The 21,636-nt window shown below is 29.8% G+C and overlaps 1 protein-coding gene across 1 annotated transcript; it reads right to left on the bottom strand.

Moving 5' to 3' along the window:
* Positions 1-1,602: 1,602 nt before the first annotated feature.
* On the bottom strand, positions 1,603-8,917 carry LOC114185528 (haloacid dehalogenase-like hydrolase family protein). Its single transcript, XM_028073294.2, has 13 exons — positions 8,895-8,917; positions 8,586-8,810; positions 7,319-7,455; positions 6,709-6,804; positions 5,697-5,816; positions 5,466-5,555; positions 5,026-5,202; positions 4,422-4,577; positions 3,584-3,733; positions 3,410-3,511; positions 2,390-2,499; positions 2,191-2,309; positions 1,603-1,801 (listed from the first exon to the last, which is right to left on the bottom strand). The coding sequence occupies exons 2-13, from the start codon at positions 8,803-8,805 to the stop codon at positions 1,710-1,712; spliced, it is 1,569 nt and encodes a 522-aa protein (XP_027929095.1). The 5' UTR covers positions 8,806-8,810; positions 8,895-8,917; the 3' UTR covers positions 1,603-1,709.
* Between the last annotated feature and the right edge of the window lie 12,719 nt (positions 8,918-21,636).

The following is a 21,636-nucleotide window of genomic DNA, read 5'->3' as shown; positions in this document are numbered from 1 at the left end:
ACGTATATAAAATAATCCAATGAGTATGTCTAAGTTGAATTTTATTTTAAACTATGCATGTTGTCAACCATCCTTTAGTCTTGATTAATGTGGAAAAAGGTTGTGGATTTTGTTGTTTTCTTTTTTAATATGTTGTGGATGCATCAGAAAGGTCCATTTTACACTCAACATTTGTAGCTGGTTGAAATTTGGTTAAAAGAAAACTGAGTAGCTTCAATGTTAATGATAAGCTTAGTGAAAAAAGAAAAAACAACCTGTGACTTGGACCAAGGAATATTGTATTCAGTGGATTCTGTTTTTAATGATAAAAAAGACATAATCAACTTTTACAGTGGTAAGATCAAGACATGTTGGAAATTCATGGAAGAAGGCTCGAAGGGTACTTGTTTTGATTGGAATTGTGTTTCTGGTATGAACTGTTGGTGTTCATTGTTGACGTATAGAGGTTCAAAGATTTATGATTTTTTATTGTGAGTTCAAAGGTTCATGATTTAATACTCCATAGAAATTAACCCTTCAAATCAAAGTTCAAAAAAAACGGCATGGCATGTCATGCGTGATTAACAACGTTGCTGAAGAATTACACATGAATTCCCAACACGCTACGAAGCCTGAACACGAAGCAAAAGGAACTCTTTTCTCATTCGCTTCGTCCACACCAATCTAAATATAACAAAAGTAACGTAGGAATGATGTAAAATTTATGTGAAAAAAATTACCTTTTTCATAATTGGAAATCAGAGTGCTTTTCTTTCATTGCTTAAATGGGAAGGCATCTTGACCTAATAGAGTGCAATTAGGTTGGCTTGATTCAACAATGGAAGAAAAAAACACTTGTATCATTCCTAGAATGTTTATATTTTACATAATAAAATAAGAAAAAAAATATACATTTCAATACAATAATATCTTCAAAATTTCTTTTCCAAATTAAGTGGGGGAATATATATATATATATATATATATATATATATATATATATATATATATACTTACCTAAAATTATCAATAAACAATCCCTTAAAAATACATTTAAAAAACATTATTTGACTATAGAATAAGTCTGACTTCTAAGTCATGTACCTTAATTACTGTTATTGTCTCCATCCCTAATCAAGTTCAAAAAATTTCTTTGATATTTTACTTCTTGCTAAAAAGATTCGATGAAAGTCTAATCATTGAAAACAACACCAATCATAGATATTGATTGTACTCCATGCATGTAAATTTTATCCCATATTTTTCTACAAACATTTTATTAGAAAAGAAATTACAAAGTTAGAATGAATTAAATTCCTCATACATGTTAAAATTAATTTTTGCAACATAGAAGAGTGGAATGAATTTTTCACAAAAACTAAATTTTCTTTAATTTTAACTTGTGAAGAAAAAGCTCAATTCATTTTATTTCATTTTCATAAGTAAATAACTGGAAGACTATTCAGCAATCCCTATTCACTAATAAAATCTGTTTGGTTGGTTACTCAGAATGTCAATGTCTAGAAAACAAAAACATTTACAATAATAACTGATGAAAATGTACAGAGTGACTACATTTAAAATAGCATTGAAAGAGGCAATATAAACTGAAAGTTGAAGAAATTGAAGCAAAATATATTACATTATTTTATACCAAGAACTGAACGTTACACAATTATTCTTAGTTATGATAACACATTTAATGCCATTCCAGATGCCTGCTACAAGTCTTAGATCTCTGAGAAGGATTTGATTGTCTTGAACCCATGATTGTCAGGGAGGGGTCCATTTCCAGGGCGAATAGAAATTATCACCTCCAAACCTGAAACAGGACAATTGTAAACAAATATATGTGCAGACAAAATAAGCAATTTCTTATTTAGTCATAAAAGTGGGATCCTAGGGAAATTCCTCTACCACACCAATTGGGAGGTCACACTCATCACACAATTGGTAGTGTGGCCTACACAAATGTCAAGTTACATTTTGATTTTGCTTGCAGCCAGCCACACAGTGATGTATGTGTGTGGGTGCAAGTAGATGCAGGACTAGAAAGGGTGCACAGATAAATAACTGTAATTGATAACAATTTCACACAGATCATACAAAAACATACTATTTTCCCAAAATAAGCTATGGAAAAGATGGACTCAGTTTATTGATAAAAATTCACTGTCAAATTAGAAGATGGATTAAGTAAAATGTTCATACCTGCTGCCTTTGCAGCCGTGGCTTCTTGATATACATCAGTTACAAATAAAATATCTGATGGTTTATCAACACCGAGTGACTCTGAAATTTCAACATAACTGCGTGTCTCTTTTTTGTTCCTGCAAAAGTGAGTTATTTGTGAATATATGCATCTTTGGACAGGAATCGTCTAGGGGGAACATCAACATAAAAGCCTTACCCCACAGTGGTGTCAAAAAACCCAGACAAAAATTTTCTCAGGTCCCCGTGGTTTGTTTTTCCAAATATTAGCCTTTGAGCCAACCTGCTACCACTAGAATATATGTATACCTGTTGCGTAGATCAGAAATAGCAATTCAAATACAAGAAAATATGCTCTCTAAATATCAATTGACGAATGCACATAACATGTGATGACACTTCATTTCATTTTTGAGACACCAGAAAGTAACAATTACCTCACCCTCACAACCCTTGGCCGGGTGTATAATTGTATATTTTGATAACTAAAAGAGGTAGTAAGAGAAATATACTAGAGAAAGGAGATAGGAGGCATTCAGAGTATAGACATTATACATGACTGGCATCTTTGATATCTAGAGATATAAGACATCAAGTATTTTTGATGTTTTAGACATTCAGCAGTATTATAAGCAGAAACATTAATGCAGTCAAGTAGAATCTTTTAATAGATAGGCCAATTCTTTGTTTCTATTCCTTGGTAGCTTGATAGTATGATTCTTAAGCCAATTTAGTGGGACCAAGGGTGAGTCAACATGTGACAGAAAGAGAAAAAGAATGATATTATGGTTGGATGAAGGAGATAAGAATGTAATGGATGAGTAAATGATATAGAGGGAACTCTTCATTGTGGGACAGTATCCACTATCCAGTCTATCTGAGGGGAGTCCTTCCTACATTCAAGGGCCCACTGTGGGCACCTAGACCAAACCAAGGAGAAAAAGAGAGTGGACAAGGATGAATGAGTTATTCATAAGAATGAAAATTGATAAATAAAAGGATATAATTGGAAATTCATATAAAACGGTTCATGGGTTTGGAAAGGTATCATATGCCCTCACAACCTCACGAGTTCTTAGCTAACAGAGGGCATCTTAACCTATGGTTATCTTATGCCCTTCTGCCAAACAATGGTCAAAATGCAGGAATATAGTCAGCAAGTGAAACTTAGAAAAGTGAACTAAAAAGAGGTATAGAGCTAAGAATCAGTGAAAACAACCTTTACTCCCAAGGCATGCCACTTTTCTAGAGCTTCTGGCACATCATCAAAAACTATTCCCTCCAGTTCATTATTCTCATAACCAGTTTTCCATATGTGTCCCTGCATAGCTAAATATCAGCAATATCCCAAATATGAATTCAACAGACAAAATTCAACTCAAAGTTTAACTACCTGCAACTCTTTTAAGGCAGTGATTTTTCTATCAGCTTTTATCATAGCATCCACATTAGCAACGATTCCAGCAATGACTTCCTCTTTACCAGCATCATCTGGAGGGATAGGCACAGCACCTGCAATCCCTTGTTCAAGGTCACTTTGAACCTGTTATAAAAAATGAATGAGATGTCAACTGTTCAAATTCTCTCAAAGCAATGTATACAATTGCTGTAGTGCACACTATTATTGTAGTCTCTATAAGTGATTTCTTTTCATGTAGTTAGTTATGACCGTCTGTAATCAGCCACATCAGTAATGAGTCAACAGTGGCATTAGCTTCTACAGCACTCTTCTCCGAAAGCCTACAAATATATACCTCACTGAATATTTGACCATAAATATTTCTCTCTGTTCATATTCCCTATTACGACCATAAATTTAGGGCACACTTCCATAATACTTGTTTTTACCATTACCTTTACAAATTTTTGAAAAAATGAAGCAAAATGAAAGCAGTGATATTTTTGTAATCAGTGGTGAGAACATAGCAACTGAAAATTCAACATTAAAAAACAAACACGCCCTTAGCTTCCTGTTCATCTTTTTCTACATTCATGGACCACTTCTATATAACTTATGCTTTAATAAAATCCAAAAAAGGTATAATCACTTGAGGACAGAATAGTTCAAAACCACAATCCCACTCACATCTCTAACATAGTAACATATCATTTCAGTGTCAACTAAAAAGGTATAACACTCCATAGTATTGTATTACAAATATTCAATGCCTAAACTGAAATTCCAATTGGAGGGATAAAAATACCCTAATCTTACAACCTACAAATCTTACTTGGGAACGAAGCAGCTCAATATCAGCTTTGGTATCCGGGGTATCATATGTTAGAGATAGATGCTTCCCAACATTATCACGGGCATATGGGAAGAGAACCTCTGAAACAAATGATATGGGCGTAGTCGTTCCTTCAATGTCAAGAACAATGCAACGCTGCAACCCAATTAGAGATAAAAATCAATAATTCAATTTGAAACCACAAAGACAATCACTGCAAGATATGTGAAGCATCTTCTATTCAATGAACTGGGAACCAGGGATATATGTCCGAGGATATTGTTTCAAGAATTTAAGAAATAAAAAAACTCAAATATAAGAGACATATGATTAGAGAAAACGTTTTCTATTTTAACTTTCTGTTTTCATTTCATTTTCATTTCACAAAATTTTGTATAGCAAATAGTAAAAAAGAAAACAAGAGTTGTTTTCACAGTCTGTTGTATAAACTTTAGAAAACGGAATACAGTAAAATCAAGGTGATATTTTTGTAATTAAGTGTAAAAAGAGAAAATGAAAACAAAGTAATTTTCAGAAAAACAAACAAACAGTCCCTTAATGACCTAAAGATTTAAAAAAAAATGGAAGGATTAAGTGAACTCACTGGGAATGGGTCAATTTCACCATTAGATTTACTTGCTTTAACTGACACATTCGACTCCCCAGCAATACTTAGACCCCTTCTAGCACTTTGTATTGGACCATGGTTTGGAGTTGACCAGTCCAATCCCATTTGGTGAAGTTTGAGAGCAGCATCAAAGAGGTAATGGTAACACTCAGACTGAAAAAAAAAAATACCATCAATTTACCAGAAAGCACAACTACAAATACCCCGTCCCATTCCCAATTTTCCTAAAGAAAACTGTCGTTTAGAAGAGTGTTATATTTCATTGAAACTCCAATTATGAGCATGAAAACTGTATATAACACCCCTTCCGAAAAACCTATTGTTTAGAGTATTATATTTTATGGAGACTTCAAGCAGAATGCCAGAAAAATATGACATTGATTGCAGACTCCAAGGGGAACATAGATAGCAAAAACCTGAGTTTTAGCACTGATCCATGAATCTCCCCAGACAAATATCCCATGGTTGCGAACAAGTACTGCTGTTGCCTTTGGGTAGTCTTCAATCTACAAAATGGGGAGAAAGAATAACAAACTAAGTTACATCACCCGTGGTTTTCTTTTTGAGAAAAAGAAAAGTACACAAAAATCATCCAGATTTCCCAATAGATATTTAATACATATGTAGAATCATCAAAAGAAACATACAGCTTTAGCAAAAGACTCTGTGAGCTGATACTCATAGGCCGTGTTCTCAATTATGGGGACAACAAGTTCATCATAATAGCCATGCCCTTTGATTCCTTTTATCATTTCCATGTGAGTGATCTGCCATTTGTAGAGAATTTCAGAAACAAATGAAAATAGTATTATAGGAACAGGAAATAAAAGCATGTAGCAAAACAACAAGAAAAAGAAACAAATTACTTTAAAAGTATGTTTGGTCTTTCCCAAAGTACTTGTAATAAGCTACAACATCACAAAATCTGTACCCTATACTTGATCAGGAAAATAACAAACAACAGAAAAACATGAAAAGGTTACAAGGGAAGAGAGGATGTCAGGCACCCCCCCAATCCACCCTCTTCCAAGAAAACATAAAAATTCTTCAAAATGACATGTTAAAAAGTATTTGTTCTGTAGAAGTATAACTTATAAATGCCCTATATGTGGCGCTTACTCCTCATTCACAATTTTTTCAGTTTACAAGCAGAGCTAAACTTTCCAATTCTGGTATAAATTTCTACATACATGTGGTCTTTCCCAAAGTACTTGTAATAAGCTACAACATCACAAAATCTGTATCCTATACTTGATCAAGTGTCAATATTTCTCATGTTAATTATTTCACTGTTTTGAGTGTCATGCCTTGCTTATATTTCTGAAATAAAAGTAGCAGATAGATGATTCAAACCAAGAAGGATACCCCATGCAAGTTCTTGTTTATAGCATATTATTTGGAACTTGAATCTTTTCTCCACTAAATTCCCTGGAATAAAGAAACTCCTGTTTTTTTCAACATATAGTTGTACGTGTGGAATTGACCACTCAACAAATAGTCTTATAGTCAGGCAATGAGACTATTGCTCAGCTGCATTCTTTATTACCAATCTAAACCCCGTCCAAAGATATATTGACATTGACAGCTAACAATCATGTATCAGAATTTTGAAAGTGTCTTTAATCTCAAACAAAAACCATCCATGAAACTAATACTTACTCGAAACTCCTTTGATAATGGATTGATCATTGTTACAAGACAAGATTCTATTCCGTGACTGTGGAAAACAGCCCCAGCATCTCGCATTTCGTATGCCTAAAACAGGAAGTGAAAGAGATGCATGAAGCTTATATCAATAGCTAATTTATAAAAAGAGATAGGACTTGTAAGTTTCTATGGTTAGCCTACAGTGGATTAGACAAAAAGATAATTATTCTCAAGAAATTTCAGTCACTTCTATTTACCAAATAGTAGACAATTCCTGTTTAAAGTAAAACTTGCACATATTATAGCATTTATCAGGTTTTTTTCAAAAAATTGGTATGGAGAAACTTATCAACCCAAATGTTACAGTTATATAATGCCATCATAAGCCCAAATGTCCGAAATTTAAGTGACACCACTCATATATTCAAAAGTATAATAAAAGCTACTGTACCAAAAAAAAAAAAAAAAAACACACTCACACTCACACACTACACAAAGAGTGTATACAGTAGTTGAACAATGCCTCATAATATTATGGAAATATCAAAAGAACAATGTGTATATCAAAGTCTGCATCACTCAATTACAGTAACTATTATATATATTGTTAAACCAAACTTACTTTCCTGAAAAGTGGATCACAATCAGTACATTTGGGAGGCTTGTGTGGGTAAGGTTTAGGAGATGGAGCAGACAAAATGCTTCCCATGATTGATAACACATACATGTCCTCTGCCTCCATTCTTTCTTTCTGAACACCTGCACATTGTTTGGCAAAAATAGGATGATCAAAACGAAGAAATTAACAGTGCATAATAGTACTGTTTCATCATCTCTAGCACAAAGAAACCATATCAAATTATCTAGGAGAGTACCAAAGAACTTCTAGTCGTATTTGAACTCGTAAAACTTACTTGTACGTCTAATAAACTTTTCTTAGCTTATTTCAACAACCTTCTTGGTAAATATATCAATATAAGCTTTCAGACTAATTAGACTATATTTCATCATCAAATTTATAACATGACCAAAGCCATGTTTGGATAAACTTCTCCGAAAGTACTTAATGGAAAAATAAAAGGGCAAAATGAATTAAAATTTCCCCCTTAACTGAAATTAGTTTGTACACATCAGTTTTTAGAGAAGTTAGACATTATAGCTTTTATAAAAGTCAAAATGCATAAGTTGATTTTAACTTGAGAAAAATAATTTAAGGCACGCTAGGATAAATTTCTCCAAAAGCATTTATAAAAAATATAGCATGGTAAGATGAATTGACATTTTGCCATATGTTAAAATCAACATATGTCCTTAACTTTTATAAAAATTCTCTTATCTCATCTAACTTTTTCAAAATACCTAAGATACATAAACCGTTTTAAACTTACAAGAGTACTAAACTCCTTTTAATAAGGCCTAACTACTCTTCCATTCTTGTTTTCTTTTAAAAGTGCATACAGAAAAGTTTATCCAATAACAATTTAAGCTATTTATCCAAACACATCTTGAGCAATGAGGCAATAACCACATTGATGGTAAGGTTTGTTTCAATCAACTTCTACATAAACAATACATAAGCATTTACTGGACAAGAAAATAAAGAAAAGAAATCTCCACCAAAAAAACTAACATATGCATAAATTAAAAATCAACTTGTAGATAAGCTAAAACGAGAAAGATATTACAAATTTTAGAGAAGATTAATTTGCTTTTCTTCTTCTACATGGTTAAGTTTGTCCAAACTAGGTTCAAATAGACTTAAAAAGATCCTGCAGCAGAGAAAGAATCTGGCACATACCCAGAAACCAAAGAAGCCCAAGATGGCAAGAACGCACAAAAAAATCTAAATTTTTGACTCGGAAACGAAAGGGAGGGCAAAGGGAAGATACCAGAAGGGGACATGAGTATGAGCTGTTGAGGCTTGGGAATGGAGTCATCATGGACCCTCATGGTGATGCTGCCACCCGTGCCTGTGACCCATCCAAGGGTGTAGAAATGGCGACAAAGTTCAGCCATCAACGCCCTTGTCTCCTTCACGGCCTTGCCTTCAAGGTACGCCTGAGACGCCGTCGTCCCCACCTTCACGCCGTTCAGACCAATGGCTGCCATGGATTCTAGAGAGAGAAAAAGACAGTGAGTGAGTGAATATAAATGGAGCTTAATTTGTAAGCTAAAACATTTCTCTATCTACACAGTACATGAGTGTGTGTTTTGTTGGAATATCAAATATCTGACTCGGTTAAATATGTATGGGAATTTAGGATATGAATGTTTATGTCAATTTGTGATTTAGGGTTTTGAATACCATATTTGGGGCATAATTTGTTGTGATTTCCATTTTTGTCTTTAGTTGAAGACTAAAAAATATTATCTTCAACTTAAATCTAACTAAAATTAATTATTTTTATGTTATTTAGGATTCTTATTATTTAATTCTATTTAAAACTAATTTTTTTAGCCGTGTGTGAAACTTATAAAAAAATAAAGAAAAAATGACTTTAATTGACGTTGTGAAATAACCTTACGCACTTGTCCAATTACAAAACATAGTGATTATTCTTATGAATATAAAAAATAATATATTATCTAAAATTACATGCTTATTATACTCAAATAAAAAAAGTTATTGAAAATAACCTTTCGTTTAATAGAATGGTATCTTTAGATTACTTCTCAAGTCATATAAAGGTGTCTTTGGAATGATATACAGTTAAATTGAATAATGTTTTTAAATTGATATAATTAAAATTTGTTTGTATTAAGTTCATCATATATTCTTTTATGGCTAATAGTAATAGTTTATTCTAAAGGGATGAATGAAACATTGTTAATGCTAGAAGTGTTTTTTTTTCTTCAACAACTTTTAGAATCAAACTTAATCATAAATAATCGTAATTTTAAGTGATAAATGGTAAACTATATTTTTTCATTAACGTTGACAAATTTATTAAAATTTACTTTTGCAAATTGAGTTTGTAAAATATACTCATGTTTTCTTCTCTCTTTTTTATGTGTATATCGAAAGGTTTTATCTGATTTTTATCCTTCATCTTCTTAATTTTCTTTCTAAAAAGTTTGTTTTATGTCTTCTCTCTAAATCATTTTCTCCAAACTTCATCTCTTGCACATTGTATTAGCTAAAAAGTATGAATCATTTCTAATTTATTAGATTTTCAATTACACTAAGTTTTTATATGTTCTACATATTCTATGTTTTTTCATTTTTTTGCGAATTTGTTATAATTTTGGTAAAGTTAATTAAAAGAGGTGATTATTTCAACATGTATGGATGGATATTTAGATTTTAAATGATCCTCTTACTTCAATTTGGAATAAAAAAATTTAGTTAAGAAAAACTATTTGTGTTGTTTTATAAATACTTAAATAGATTATGTGAATATAAACATTATTTAATCACAAAATTTTGTTTTTTACATGGATGGTGTTTTATTTGAATGATTAAATTTGTAATTATTTTGAGACTGGTTATTCATATTTTTGACCTAATTTCAAAAAGGAATTATATAAATCAAGTGATAGGCACAATACATAAGTTGAAAGTGAAAAAATCTATGTGGTTAAGCTTTAAGAATAATCTAGTTATTATGAATGACTTAAATTTCATCAAGTATGACTCTTGATTGATAAGGTATTGTTGTTAGGGTTTGTAAGCTTATTCATCTTTTGTGTGACTCAAAAGAAATATGTTCATTCTTTGTGTGTGTTCATTCCTTGTGACTTTAAGGAAAGTGTATTTCTTCATCTCTTGTAGTTCGTCAAGAAAGGTGTGTTATTTATTAGTGGGTAATTACTCTAGTTGAGTTAATTAACAAAGTTGAGTTAATAAACAAATGGACGTATGATATTTTGATTTTAATCAATTTAAAACTACTATAAATGTATCTTATACCTAAACTCTTTATTTTATTGTTGTCATTGCTAAGTTAAAATAAAGTAAGACTTTTATAAATCTCTAACTTTTAAGGGAAAAATTTAAAACTTTCAAAATTTAACACTAATCAAATTCATTCCCTTCTCGATTCTTGCCAAAACAACAAATATTTTGTGTTACGATTCTAACATGTGTTTATTCAAAACTTTGATACAATATAATGTCAAACTCTAAAATTGAATGTATGTAGTTATTTTAACACAATTTGCTAATTATTTTTTTCTAAGAATCAATTGACATTAAGATGACTTTTGAGTTGTTTACATCATTTGACACATTTTAGATTTTGGGTCCAATGTCATCCAAAAAGGTCATTTAACAAGTGTAATAATATTAACATTTTTTAGTTAAAATAACTATATTCACTTACTTTTAAATATTAAAGTGTACTAAAATTTTAAATATAAATGAATTTCAATTCGGTCAAAGTTAAAGAACTAAAAAAGTAGGTTATACTCGTATTTATGGGTCGTTGAATAATGATAAGTTATGATGATATATAATATGAGTATATATAAATAAGTGTACATTAATCACGTCTCAAAAATTGAAATTTTATTTATGACTTCTTAAAAAAAAAATACTATATCTATATACAATGATTTTAATTTATCTCAAATTTTAATTGACTTAATTTATCTCAAATTTTAATTGACTTAATTTAAATTTACTTGATTTCCTCACAGAAATTTAAATATACGCTAAAATGATCTTCATAATTTCATCATATTTTACGTTGCAAAGAGAGGATTTTGAATACGTATTTTAACTTGGCTTAAAATACACTTTAATTCTTTTATCGAAAAACATTAACATCTTCTGTGAAATGTGTCTAACACTACTTTTTCATTAATATATACTAATAATCATTATATAGTATTAAGTTAACAGTGAGACTAATGAGAAATAATTTCATACATATTTACTTTCGGATTTTTTAATTTTTGTGATAATGTTAAATTAAAAGTTAACTGATAATATTAATGAGTAAAAATATTATAATTTTCTGTATTAATTATTTAGAATTAACTGATAATATTAATGAATAAAAATATGTCATTTTTTGTGGTGAAATTGTTTTGTACCTTTCTGTTTAGAAATTATAATTCTTATGTTTCATTAACAGGATAAAATCAATCATATTCAGATTAGGTAATATTACATTAAGGAATAGTAGAGTCGTTTACTTTTATCACATAATAATTTTTTAAAGAGCTTAACATGTAATTAGTTATCAAAGTTGTTGTCTATAGAAGATTCCATGATGTAGCAAATAAATTTAAATTCAGTAGCTTAAAAAGCATAACACCATTTTAGTTCTCCAAGAAGCAAATGGTGAAGTAACCTATGTAACAAAAATAAAATATACATTGTTTTTAATTAAAACCAAGCCTAACTAATTTTAAATTATTTTTTTGAAAATTAGTTACTAAATAAATAGTCCATTGTAATAATAAATAAATTTCATGGTAGCTTTTTAAATCATTTTTATGATTTTTAATAAAATAAGTTGAAATTGATATTAATGGGCATGGATTTTCTTTTTGCTTTAAAATGATTTAAATAGATAATTTTTTTCGATTTGTGTTCTTATCAAAATGTTATTTGGTTTTCTAAATATAAAATTAATTTCTTATTTCAATATTGAATATATAATTTTTTTATTTATCAAATAAAATATACGCCCGTAATTAATAGTTAAATTGTAATATCTACCATATTTGGTGCATAATTTGTTGTGATTAAATTTTTTTTTTGTCTTTAGGTTCAAAAGTAATAAAATATTATCTTCAACTTAAATCTAAATAAAATTATTTTTTTAATGTTAGTTCGTAATATTATTATTATTATTTAATTCTACTTAAAAGTAATTTTTTAGACTTGTGTGAAACTTTATATAAAAAATTAAAAGAGAATGACTTTAATTAACGTTGTGAAATAATCTTATGTAGTTGTCCAATTATATAATACAGTAATTATCCTTATGAATATAGAAAAAAAAATTAACTATATTTTTAGTCCCTGAACTTTAACCCAAGATTGAAATTTGTTCCTGGTCGAAACTTTGATAAATTTTGGTCCCTAAACTTTTAAAATGAATGAATATAGTCCTTTTAATATAATTTTATTAACTTTTTTTTAGGTTTTGATCACATTTCTCAGTAAATATTGAGTCGAAAATGTGTCAAACGGCGTAAACAACTCCAATATTAACATGAAACACATTCGACATATTAAAAAAAGTCAACCTAATTGAGTTAAAAAAACTATATTTATTCATTTTTAAAGTTTAAGGACTAAAATTTATCAAAGTTTCGATCAGGGACAAATTCTAATTTTTAGCAAAATTCAGGGATTAAAAACATACTTAACTCTAAAAAAAAACATATAGCATGTTCATTTTATAGTAATTATCTAAACATAAACTATAATCATACTCAATTAAAAAAGAGTTATTATCATACATTTTATAGCTTGTCTTTTTCATTTTTTAAGATATTATCTTTCTATGCTTTTTTGAGTTGGTAATTTACATTTACACAAGATTACAAAATTTTTAAAATCAATCACATTTCGTGATCAAATAAACATGATACGCGCATGTGTGTTTATAAGAGCTGTTTAACAAAGATAATATTAAATCTGATAAAGTAAACCCTCTAATCTAATAAATATATCAATATTTAAACATGACACTATCAATTGCTTTAATTTTCTATTTTTTAACTAATTATTTTAAAAATATTATATTAAATATAAATTAAATAATAAATGTATTAATAGTTAAAGTATGATTACATTGCTTTAATATTTTTATTTTTTAACTAATTATTTTAAATGTATTCTCTGACATGGTTTATGATTGATTAATAGAGTAAATTTTTACACTATTCAAATCAAACTCTTATAGATTAAAAAAACATAAAAAGTTAAATTACTCTCTTAGTTTTTATTTTTATCAACAAGTGTTAAATTGGTCACTTTTTTTTTTATTTCAATTTGGTCCTTGTTTTTTTAAAAATATTCAATTTGGTCATTACCGTTAATTTGACCAAACGGTGTTAAAGTCAATGTCATGTATCAATTTGTGGTTTTTTAATTTTTTGAATTTTTATTCTACTACACATGTCACTTCATAATTATGCCACGTGTTAAGAAGTCTCAATTTGGTCTCTATATTTGTTTTTAGTTTCAATTTAATCTCAATTTGTGTAAAAATGAAGCATATTGTCTTTCGTTGAATTGAGACTTGATTTACTTTTGTATAAATCTTAGTAACTGACATTTTTATTAAATATTTGTAGATATATTTTTAAACAGATCTTAAAATCTATACGAAATACATATTTGAAATCATGTTAGTTAGAGTTTGAATGTGATTATTAATTCTAAAGTGAAACGAAACACAAATCATGGGACCGAAAAATACAAGAACAAATTAAAACTAATAAGTTGAATAGTAGAATTCTCAATGTTCAAGAATGTTAATTTTAGTAATAATATCATCATAAGATTTATACAAAAAGTAAATTAAGTTTCAATTTAAGGAGGAACAACATTACTCCATTTAAAAAAAATGTGACTAAATTGAAACTAAAAACAAATATTGGAACCAAATTGAGATTTTTTTTACATGTGGCACAACCGTGGAGTGACACGTGTAAAAAAAATAAAAAATTAAAATAAATTTTAAAAAATCCAAAAAACCATAAATTGATACGTGACATTAACATTAACACCATTTGGTCAAACTAATGGTAATGACCAAATTGAATTATTTTTTTAAAAAATAGGACCAAATTGAGAAAAAAAAAAAATGAAGGACCAATTTGACACTTCTTAACAATAAACAAGGACAAAAAGAATAATTTAACCAAAACTTAACTAAGTTGTGTAACATATTTAATACCCCTAAAAAACAGAGTTTATCTATTTGTAGAGTTCTTGACATCAAGGGTATTAGACAAACGTGACCGTGAAAATTGCTAATGACATACATAAACAAAAACATAAATTGTAGTTATAGTTTATCAACAAGAGTTTACAAAATATAAGATTCTTGACAATTTATAGTTTAGATAGATAAAATTCAAGATTCATGCAAGATATATTAATGTAGACTCGATATCCAAATTTATAAATTTGGCCTAGATATAAGAAGCTTGACACTTGTCATGTAATAGTGAAATATAGTATAAGATTGGTCATACCAAACTCCACAATCTCAGCCTTTCATGATTAAGGTAAGTTAACTAATGACTTCTCTAGGAAAGGAGTTCCACTTCAGTCCCCACCATGGAACCTCCTCCAACTCTTCACCACCTAAACTACAACACTCTATGTGAGTTTGTAGTTTTAGTAGATTAAAGGATAACTACTAACCAACGCATATCTCTAACCAATGTACAACACTAAAGCAATAGGATTTAAACTTCCTCCTTAGAAGACAACATCACCATTCATACAATCAAACATACACTATCCATTCCAATAGGTTTCTTATAAGCTTAAAATCCCTTCTTTATTTACAAATCCATACTTTCCATCAAAGGTCCTCATAATTTAAAATCATCATAATTTATAATAAAAACTTGTTGTTTCATTCAGCGTGATTAATTACACGCTCGATGAGTTTTCTTTAGAGAAACTCTCGCTCAATGACTAGGGATGTCAAAAAAATTCATACCCGCAGGTATCCGTAGATAAAACCTGCAACGGGTAGGAAACAAATATTAAAAATGGACACCCGCTACCCGTGGGTACGAGTATTTTTGATACCCACATGTTAACGGAGCGAGCATAGGTATCATAGTATCTGTACCCGTGGATACCCGTATCCGCTAAACTTGAATTCACAAAAATACCCGCATATATATATATATATATATATATATATATATATATATTAGTAAAAAATATTCTAACCTAATTTTTCAAAGTTGCACATCTTCTCTTCTGTCTTTATTCTTCCAACTTCAAGTATTGGTACGTTATCTTCTTCCAGGTACACCCCTTGACATTCTTTTCTTTCCTTTCTTTGAAATTGGGCATATACATCAAACCCTATATAGATAGTGACGTTTATGGTATGCTTATTGTCAAATGATGGAATCAAAATAAAAATTCTTGGCACGTGGTAGTTGAGGTTTATTATTTGTTTATTTTGTTTACTTTTCAGGAATTAATCGGAGAAAGTGAGATTGTTGATCAAAACACTAATTAAAGAATTTTCATTGCGTTGAACATCATTTGATATTTATTTTTATAATTATTTGGACTTGTATGACTTAAGTTTAATTGAACTTTATTTAAAATTTATGAGAGTAATGTATTTTATTTTATTTTATTTGAATTTACGATTAAATATTTATTTTTAAATAATTTTGTAAATATCCGCGAGTACCCGTGAGTATGAAAAAAATAGGCGGATACTCGCATAACGAATACCTAACGGATATGGGTATGGGTACGGGCAGGGGCGGACCTATTTGGGGGCAGGGAGGGGTTTTGATTTTTTTTTGAGTTTTATATATATATTTATTTATATAATTTTTAAAATTTTTTAAATTGTAGGCAATGTATATTAAAAATTAATAAAAATTATATTTTTTAATTATATTTCTTTTATTTAAACATAATATTTAATGTAAATATATAATAAACCATAAAATTAAATATAATAAAATAATAAAAATATTCACGTTTAATTTTTCTTTTGGTTCCTGCTTTTTATTTAAAAATTGGCACTAGGATTAGGTTAATTACACCAATAAAGCAAATCATTCATATTAAGAGTCTCAATTTTAATGAATAAATCATTGATCTGTTTCAAGGAATTTCGCGAAATTTATCATAAAAGATTGAATTACATTAGTTTTTCAAAAATCGAGACCAAATTGAGATTAAAAAAAAATTGGAGGACCAATTTTTAAAGGAAAGCATGAATAAAAAAAGTAATTAAACCAAATAGTTGTTAACATAATTTTTATTTTCCTTTTCATTGTCTTTTTAATTTTTCACAAATTGTAATAATCTATCACTCTCATGTCATCCTTTTGTTTTTAAAGAAAAAAAAGTTAAACATAAACTCATTATATTTCTCATTTATCCTCTTCTTTTCCTGTCTCTTGTCTTACTTGATAATGAACACATTTTTTTTATCTCATGAGCTTCTTTTTATATTCATTTTTTTATGAATATAGAAAAAAATAATAATGTATTATGTATTAATAATAATGAATATATTTTTCTTTTAATAATTACGTGTCTTAATTTTTTATCAGATTATGATCAATTATTTTTTAGTATTATTTACAAAAAAAGTATATTGATAAAGAATGGAAGAATAAATTAATCATTTAAGAGTGATGAAAAGGAAATTATTGACTAAAACAAGATAGATTCTACCTCTTCACATATTTTGAAACATTATATTAATGATAAAAAATGTTCAGTTAGAGAAGTCATTTTTTGAAGCATTATACGAATGATCGAATCTAATGATCTCAAAATTATATTACTTTGCCCCCTCCGACACTTTTGGTCAAGATCCGCCACTGGGTACGAGGCAGATATTTATCCAGTGGGTAGGGTACGGGGGAGCTACTACCCGTACCCTACCCGCCCCGTTGACATCCCTATCAGTGACTGATAGTCATGCTCAATGAGTGGAACATTGCAACAAATACATATTTATTCTCCTAGCTACCTAGGATCACCTAGTGAGTCCCTAATTCACTGACTCATTGCCTAACTCGATTTTAACACTCATTCAGCGAGAGTCTACTCGCCCAACGAGTAGAATATCTTTGACTCTAAGACAAATTTGATTTTGGTAGCTCTCTCAGCAACAATAGGACTCGCCCAACGAGTGTGCATAACGCAGGCACATAAATATGCATTTCTAGATAGTACCCACCACTAAAAGATAGTATAACAAGTTTCAATCAACACCAACACACATCAATTTCGATTTGATCAATCTCATTCTCAATCCAGACATACAAAATACACAATTTAAGAATAAAAACTCCTTATTTCCACTCATCACGATACATAGACCATACTAAAATTCACCACACAAACCATACATACCAATTCATCTCAAATTTACACATGCATTCTACAACTTAGGCATAGCACAATATATCTATTCCATCCAACACATATTATAAGCAAAATAGAATAAATATCCTTAAAATATGCCAACAACTAAGGAAAATTACCTTTTGTTGAGGGCTTTCACATCTAAAATGTACACTTCTTTAATTATCTTTGTGAACAACAACCTATCAAAAGAAGCCAAACAAAAACATAGGTTGTAAAGTTATCACTATTATCAATACCTACTTGTGAAATTCTAGTGTTAGTGCAATGTTCAAGCTATAAAACTAAAGCAATTCATGTGTCTTAACCGAATTGTAATGGATTGATTCTTAACTTTTCAAGAAGTAAGAATTTCATAGTCAAGGCTTTCAATATTTTCATTTACCCAATATTTATGTTCAATAAAGATATCCACCATCAAAATAAGCACATTTCAAAAACAAACTCCTAATATTTAGTAAATAACTTCAATTTACCAAAAAATGGAATGAAAGACCTATGAGTAAAAATTCATTGGGTGTGTAAAATTAGAAAATTATAATTTATAATCACACTATTGACTAGCAGGGTATCACATTGGACATTTACATAGAAAAAGGTTTGACAAAAACATAGATCAATAATGAGTTACCCTTCTTTTCTTCTTCATCTTGATGGGATAACTTGAGATTCTTCACGATGAGAGTTCAACAATGAAGGTTCAAGATGAGGATGATGGTGAGGGTGGACGATTTGAGTTTCTAGTGAGGGTTCAATAGTAAAAGTGGATTTAGGTTTTCGGCTAATCTCGACCAAAGTTTGTATGAAAGGTTAGACAAGGTTAAAGTGAGAAAATTGAAGGTAAGGCGAAATTGAAGGGCTCGACCATAATTCACATGGAAGGCTTAACGAGGATCACTACGAAAGGCTACATTGCTTAGAAATGAGAATGGTTCTTGAATTTAGAAACAAAAGAGAAAGATTATGAAAATTAGGGTTATGTAAACAAGTTTAGAAACGAAAGATAAAGATTCTCGAAGTGAATTAAAAAAGAATGGTTTTGGAAAATGAGAAAGGTTTCAAATTTATTTTTGTTGGAAATTGTTTTTTTAATTCAACGTGATAAAAATTAATTTCAATGAGTGATAATTTTTTTTAATAAAAAACTAGTAATAAGATATGGAGGGAATTAAGAGTGGGGATGAAAAAAATAGTATAATCATTAAATGGCATTTGTCAATGTCATAAAAAATGGGTTAGTTGCAAAATTGTTGTATTATAAAGAAAATTATGGCGGTTTCTTACAATTGTCATATTTAACCTGATCTTTTGTAGTGATTAGAGAAGTTTACATTCAATCCTAATAAGATATGGAGTTGTTGTCCTCCTCCATGGTTTTTGTAAAATCTACTACAAAGAGTATCTAAAAGTGTCTTAGAACTAACTTGGAAATCAACATAGAAATAACAAAGCAAGACTATATTTTTATAGAAATTAAGGTGCAACTCCTACTTCAATAGTGGTGGTCAGCCTTGACGTTTTTCTCTCTAGATGGGTTTTCTCCTATCTTGAGCCTATATTCTGGTGGTCAGTAGTGGAGCTTTCCTTTGAAGCTTAGTTACTCATTATGGTGCTTGAGGTTTCCTTGAGTGAAGGTTTCTTTGTTGTGGCTCAACACTAATATCACCGCCCAGCCACATAGGCGAAACTTGAATCCTTACTAAATCATCTTTCAATGTTCAACGTCAAATCTGGAACTCAACTACATTACTCCTAAGTTCCTTGAAAAACTTGCAATATCACCACAAACACATTAATTTTACACTTATCTTGTTTCTTTATTCCTTATTGTGTAATTCAAAGTAAAATGGGTCTGTTTTACAAAGAATTATATTATTTTCATGGATGATAAGTGTCGACAACGTATTTAAAATTAAGTAAGTTAGACACTTATCAAGCTAATAATAGATCAAAGTTTGAGATAGAGATGAAAACCAAAATAGAATTATAGTTTTAAGGACCAAAATCATACTTAAGCCAATTTAATACTCATTTTTTACTTTTCCATCTGAACATAAATAAAGATGAAATTATTGGAAGAAACAACATGTGAAAACACAAGTGCTTGAACAATGTATCATGTAGAAATGTAACACCAAAACATGAGGGCAACAACTTTGATTATCATGAACATTCATTGGTTAAATATGACAAAGATAAAATTTTAAATAACAAAATTTGAAGCAACATAAAACAAAAAGTGAAGATATAGTTGTTTTGAAATTTGCTATGCGTTGGATAATTTAGAATTGGTAACCTAATACGTCGCAATACTAAATTTTAATTGCCCAATATGTGAACAAAAAGAAACATAAAATTATTAAAAGAAAAAAAGTAGTCAAAATGAAGTACTTGAAAACAATGTAGCATGGAAAATATTAACACCAAAACATTAATGTGTAACATCCCAATTAGATATTACTAATTTTAGTGAAATAATATAGAATAAATAATAAGACTACATTAATTTAAATTGCCTTTCCCAAAATGCGGGAAACATTAAACATTTATTAAACTCGTATATTTAAAATCCATAATTTCCATTAATCATTACAAGTTCATAAACCAATTCAAATACTATTTACAAAAAAAAAAGACATAAAAGAAAATCCTTAAATAAAACTCCATAAAAGCTTTCCCAATATAGCCTCTCTCTGGCACTATGCCTCACCAGCACCACCTGCAACATCATCTGCTCCCGTGTAATGAATTACACGATCATCGCCAAACACAAGCAGATAGGGTGCGCTAACATATAAACATATATACAAAATTACAAATTAATGTACACACACACACACACACATAAGAAAACATTGTCCTTTGATTCCATAAACCATGGCCACCACCATGTTTATCCACGTTCCACGTCTTTGAAATGATAACCTTAAGATATTCTTTGTTGCCTCCACCTACAAGCCATAACTTGTAGAACACATGAGGAAAATCATGCTATGGACCACACTCCGCAACGCTAGGTGAAGTTCCCAATAGAAACCACAATTCGTACTCTTAACACAAGATTAGCACATCACCGACCATAACTTGTGATTTCTCAATCAAGTGGAGACCTTATGTACGAGTCACAACTCGCACACTCACACCGGTAACACACACCATTTCAAGCCATAACTCAATGAAAGTCCATTGTTCATCCTCCATCCCAAGCCACAATTCAAGGAGTTCCACGTGTTTAACCTCCACCCCGAGCCACAACTCAAGGGATATCATTCTGAGCCACAACTCAAGGAATGCTCGAACAAAGTCCATCCTTAAGGTATCACCAAAAGCCTTGTAAACCACACAGATCCAAAGAAACAAGCCATAAGTTGTGTAAAAGTCTAAATCTCCTTTTGCACATGGACCCAAGCATGCCATACAAACACATATATATTTCTATCCTATAACCCTTGGCATTTTAGTGATGTTGTGGTGGTTGTTTTGCATGCTAGATTTAGATTCCACCATGCTCTGAACCAAATTACTTGATACTTGTGAATTGGATTACCAACAAGTCATTCATTCTCATCATTTTAGATTTGTTCCAATTATACACATTTTGCACATTCACTTCATTGAAACATTTTCACAAACAATTTGGTAAAAGCTGTCTTTTATTCATGCATTTCATCAAACAAATTTGGAATTCATTCATATGCATTGTTTTTCTTGATTTCAAATAACTAGGTACATCATTCTAATAGTTTTAAGTGATCATTTTCATTTTTTCTTAACAGTCCAACCTCATTCCACCATGCATTAGCCATCTACATAATGTATATGAACATTATTGTCATACCTGTGTTAGCCTTTTGGGTTGGATTTGATATTTGTTCTTAATA

This window comes from Vigna unguiculata, chromosome 5, assembly GCF_037176805.1.
Source record: "Vigna unguiculata cultivar grain cowpea cultivar isolate G323 ecotype 2 chromosome 5, ASM3717680v1, whole genome shotgun sequence".
NCBI lineage: Eukaryota > Viridiplantae > Streptophyta > Magnoliopsida > Fabales > Fabaceae > Vigna > Vigna unguiculata.
Note: the sequence above shows the minus strand (reverse complement) of the source record. Positions and strands in the feature narration are given on the sequence as shown.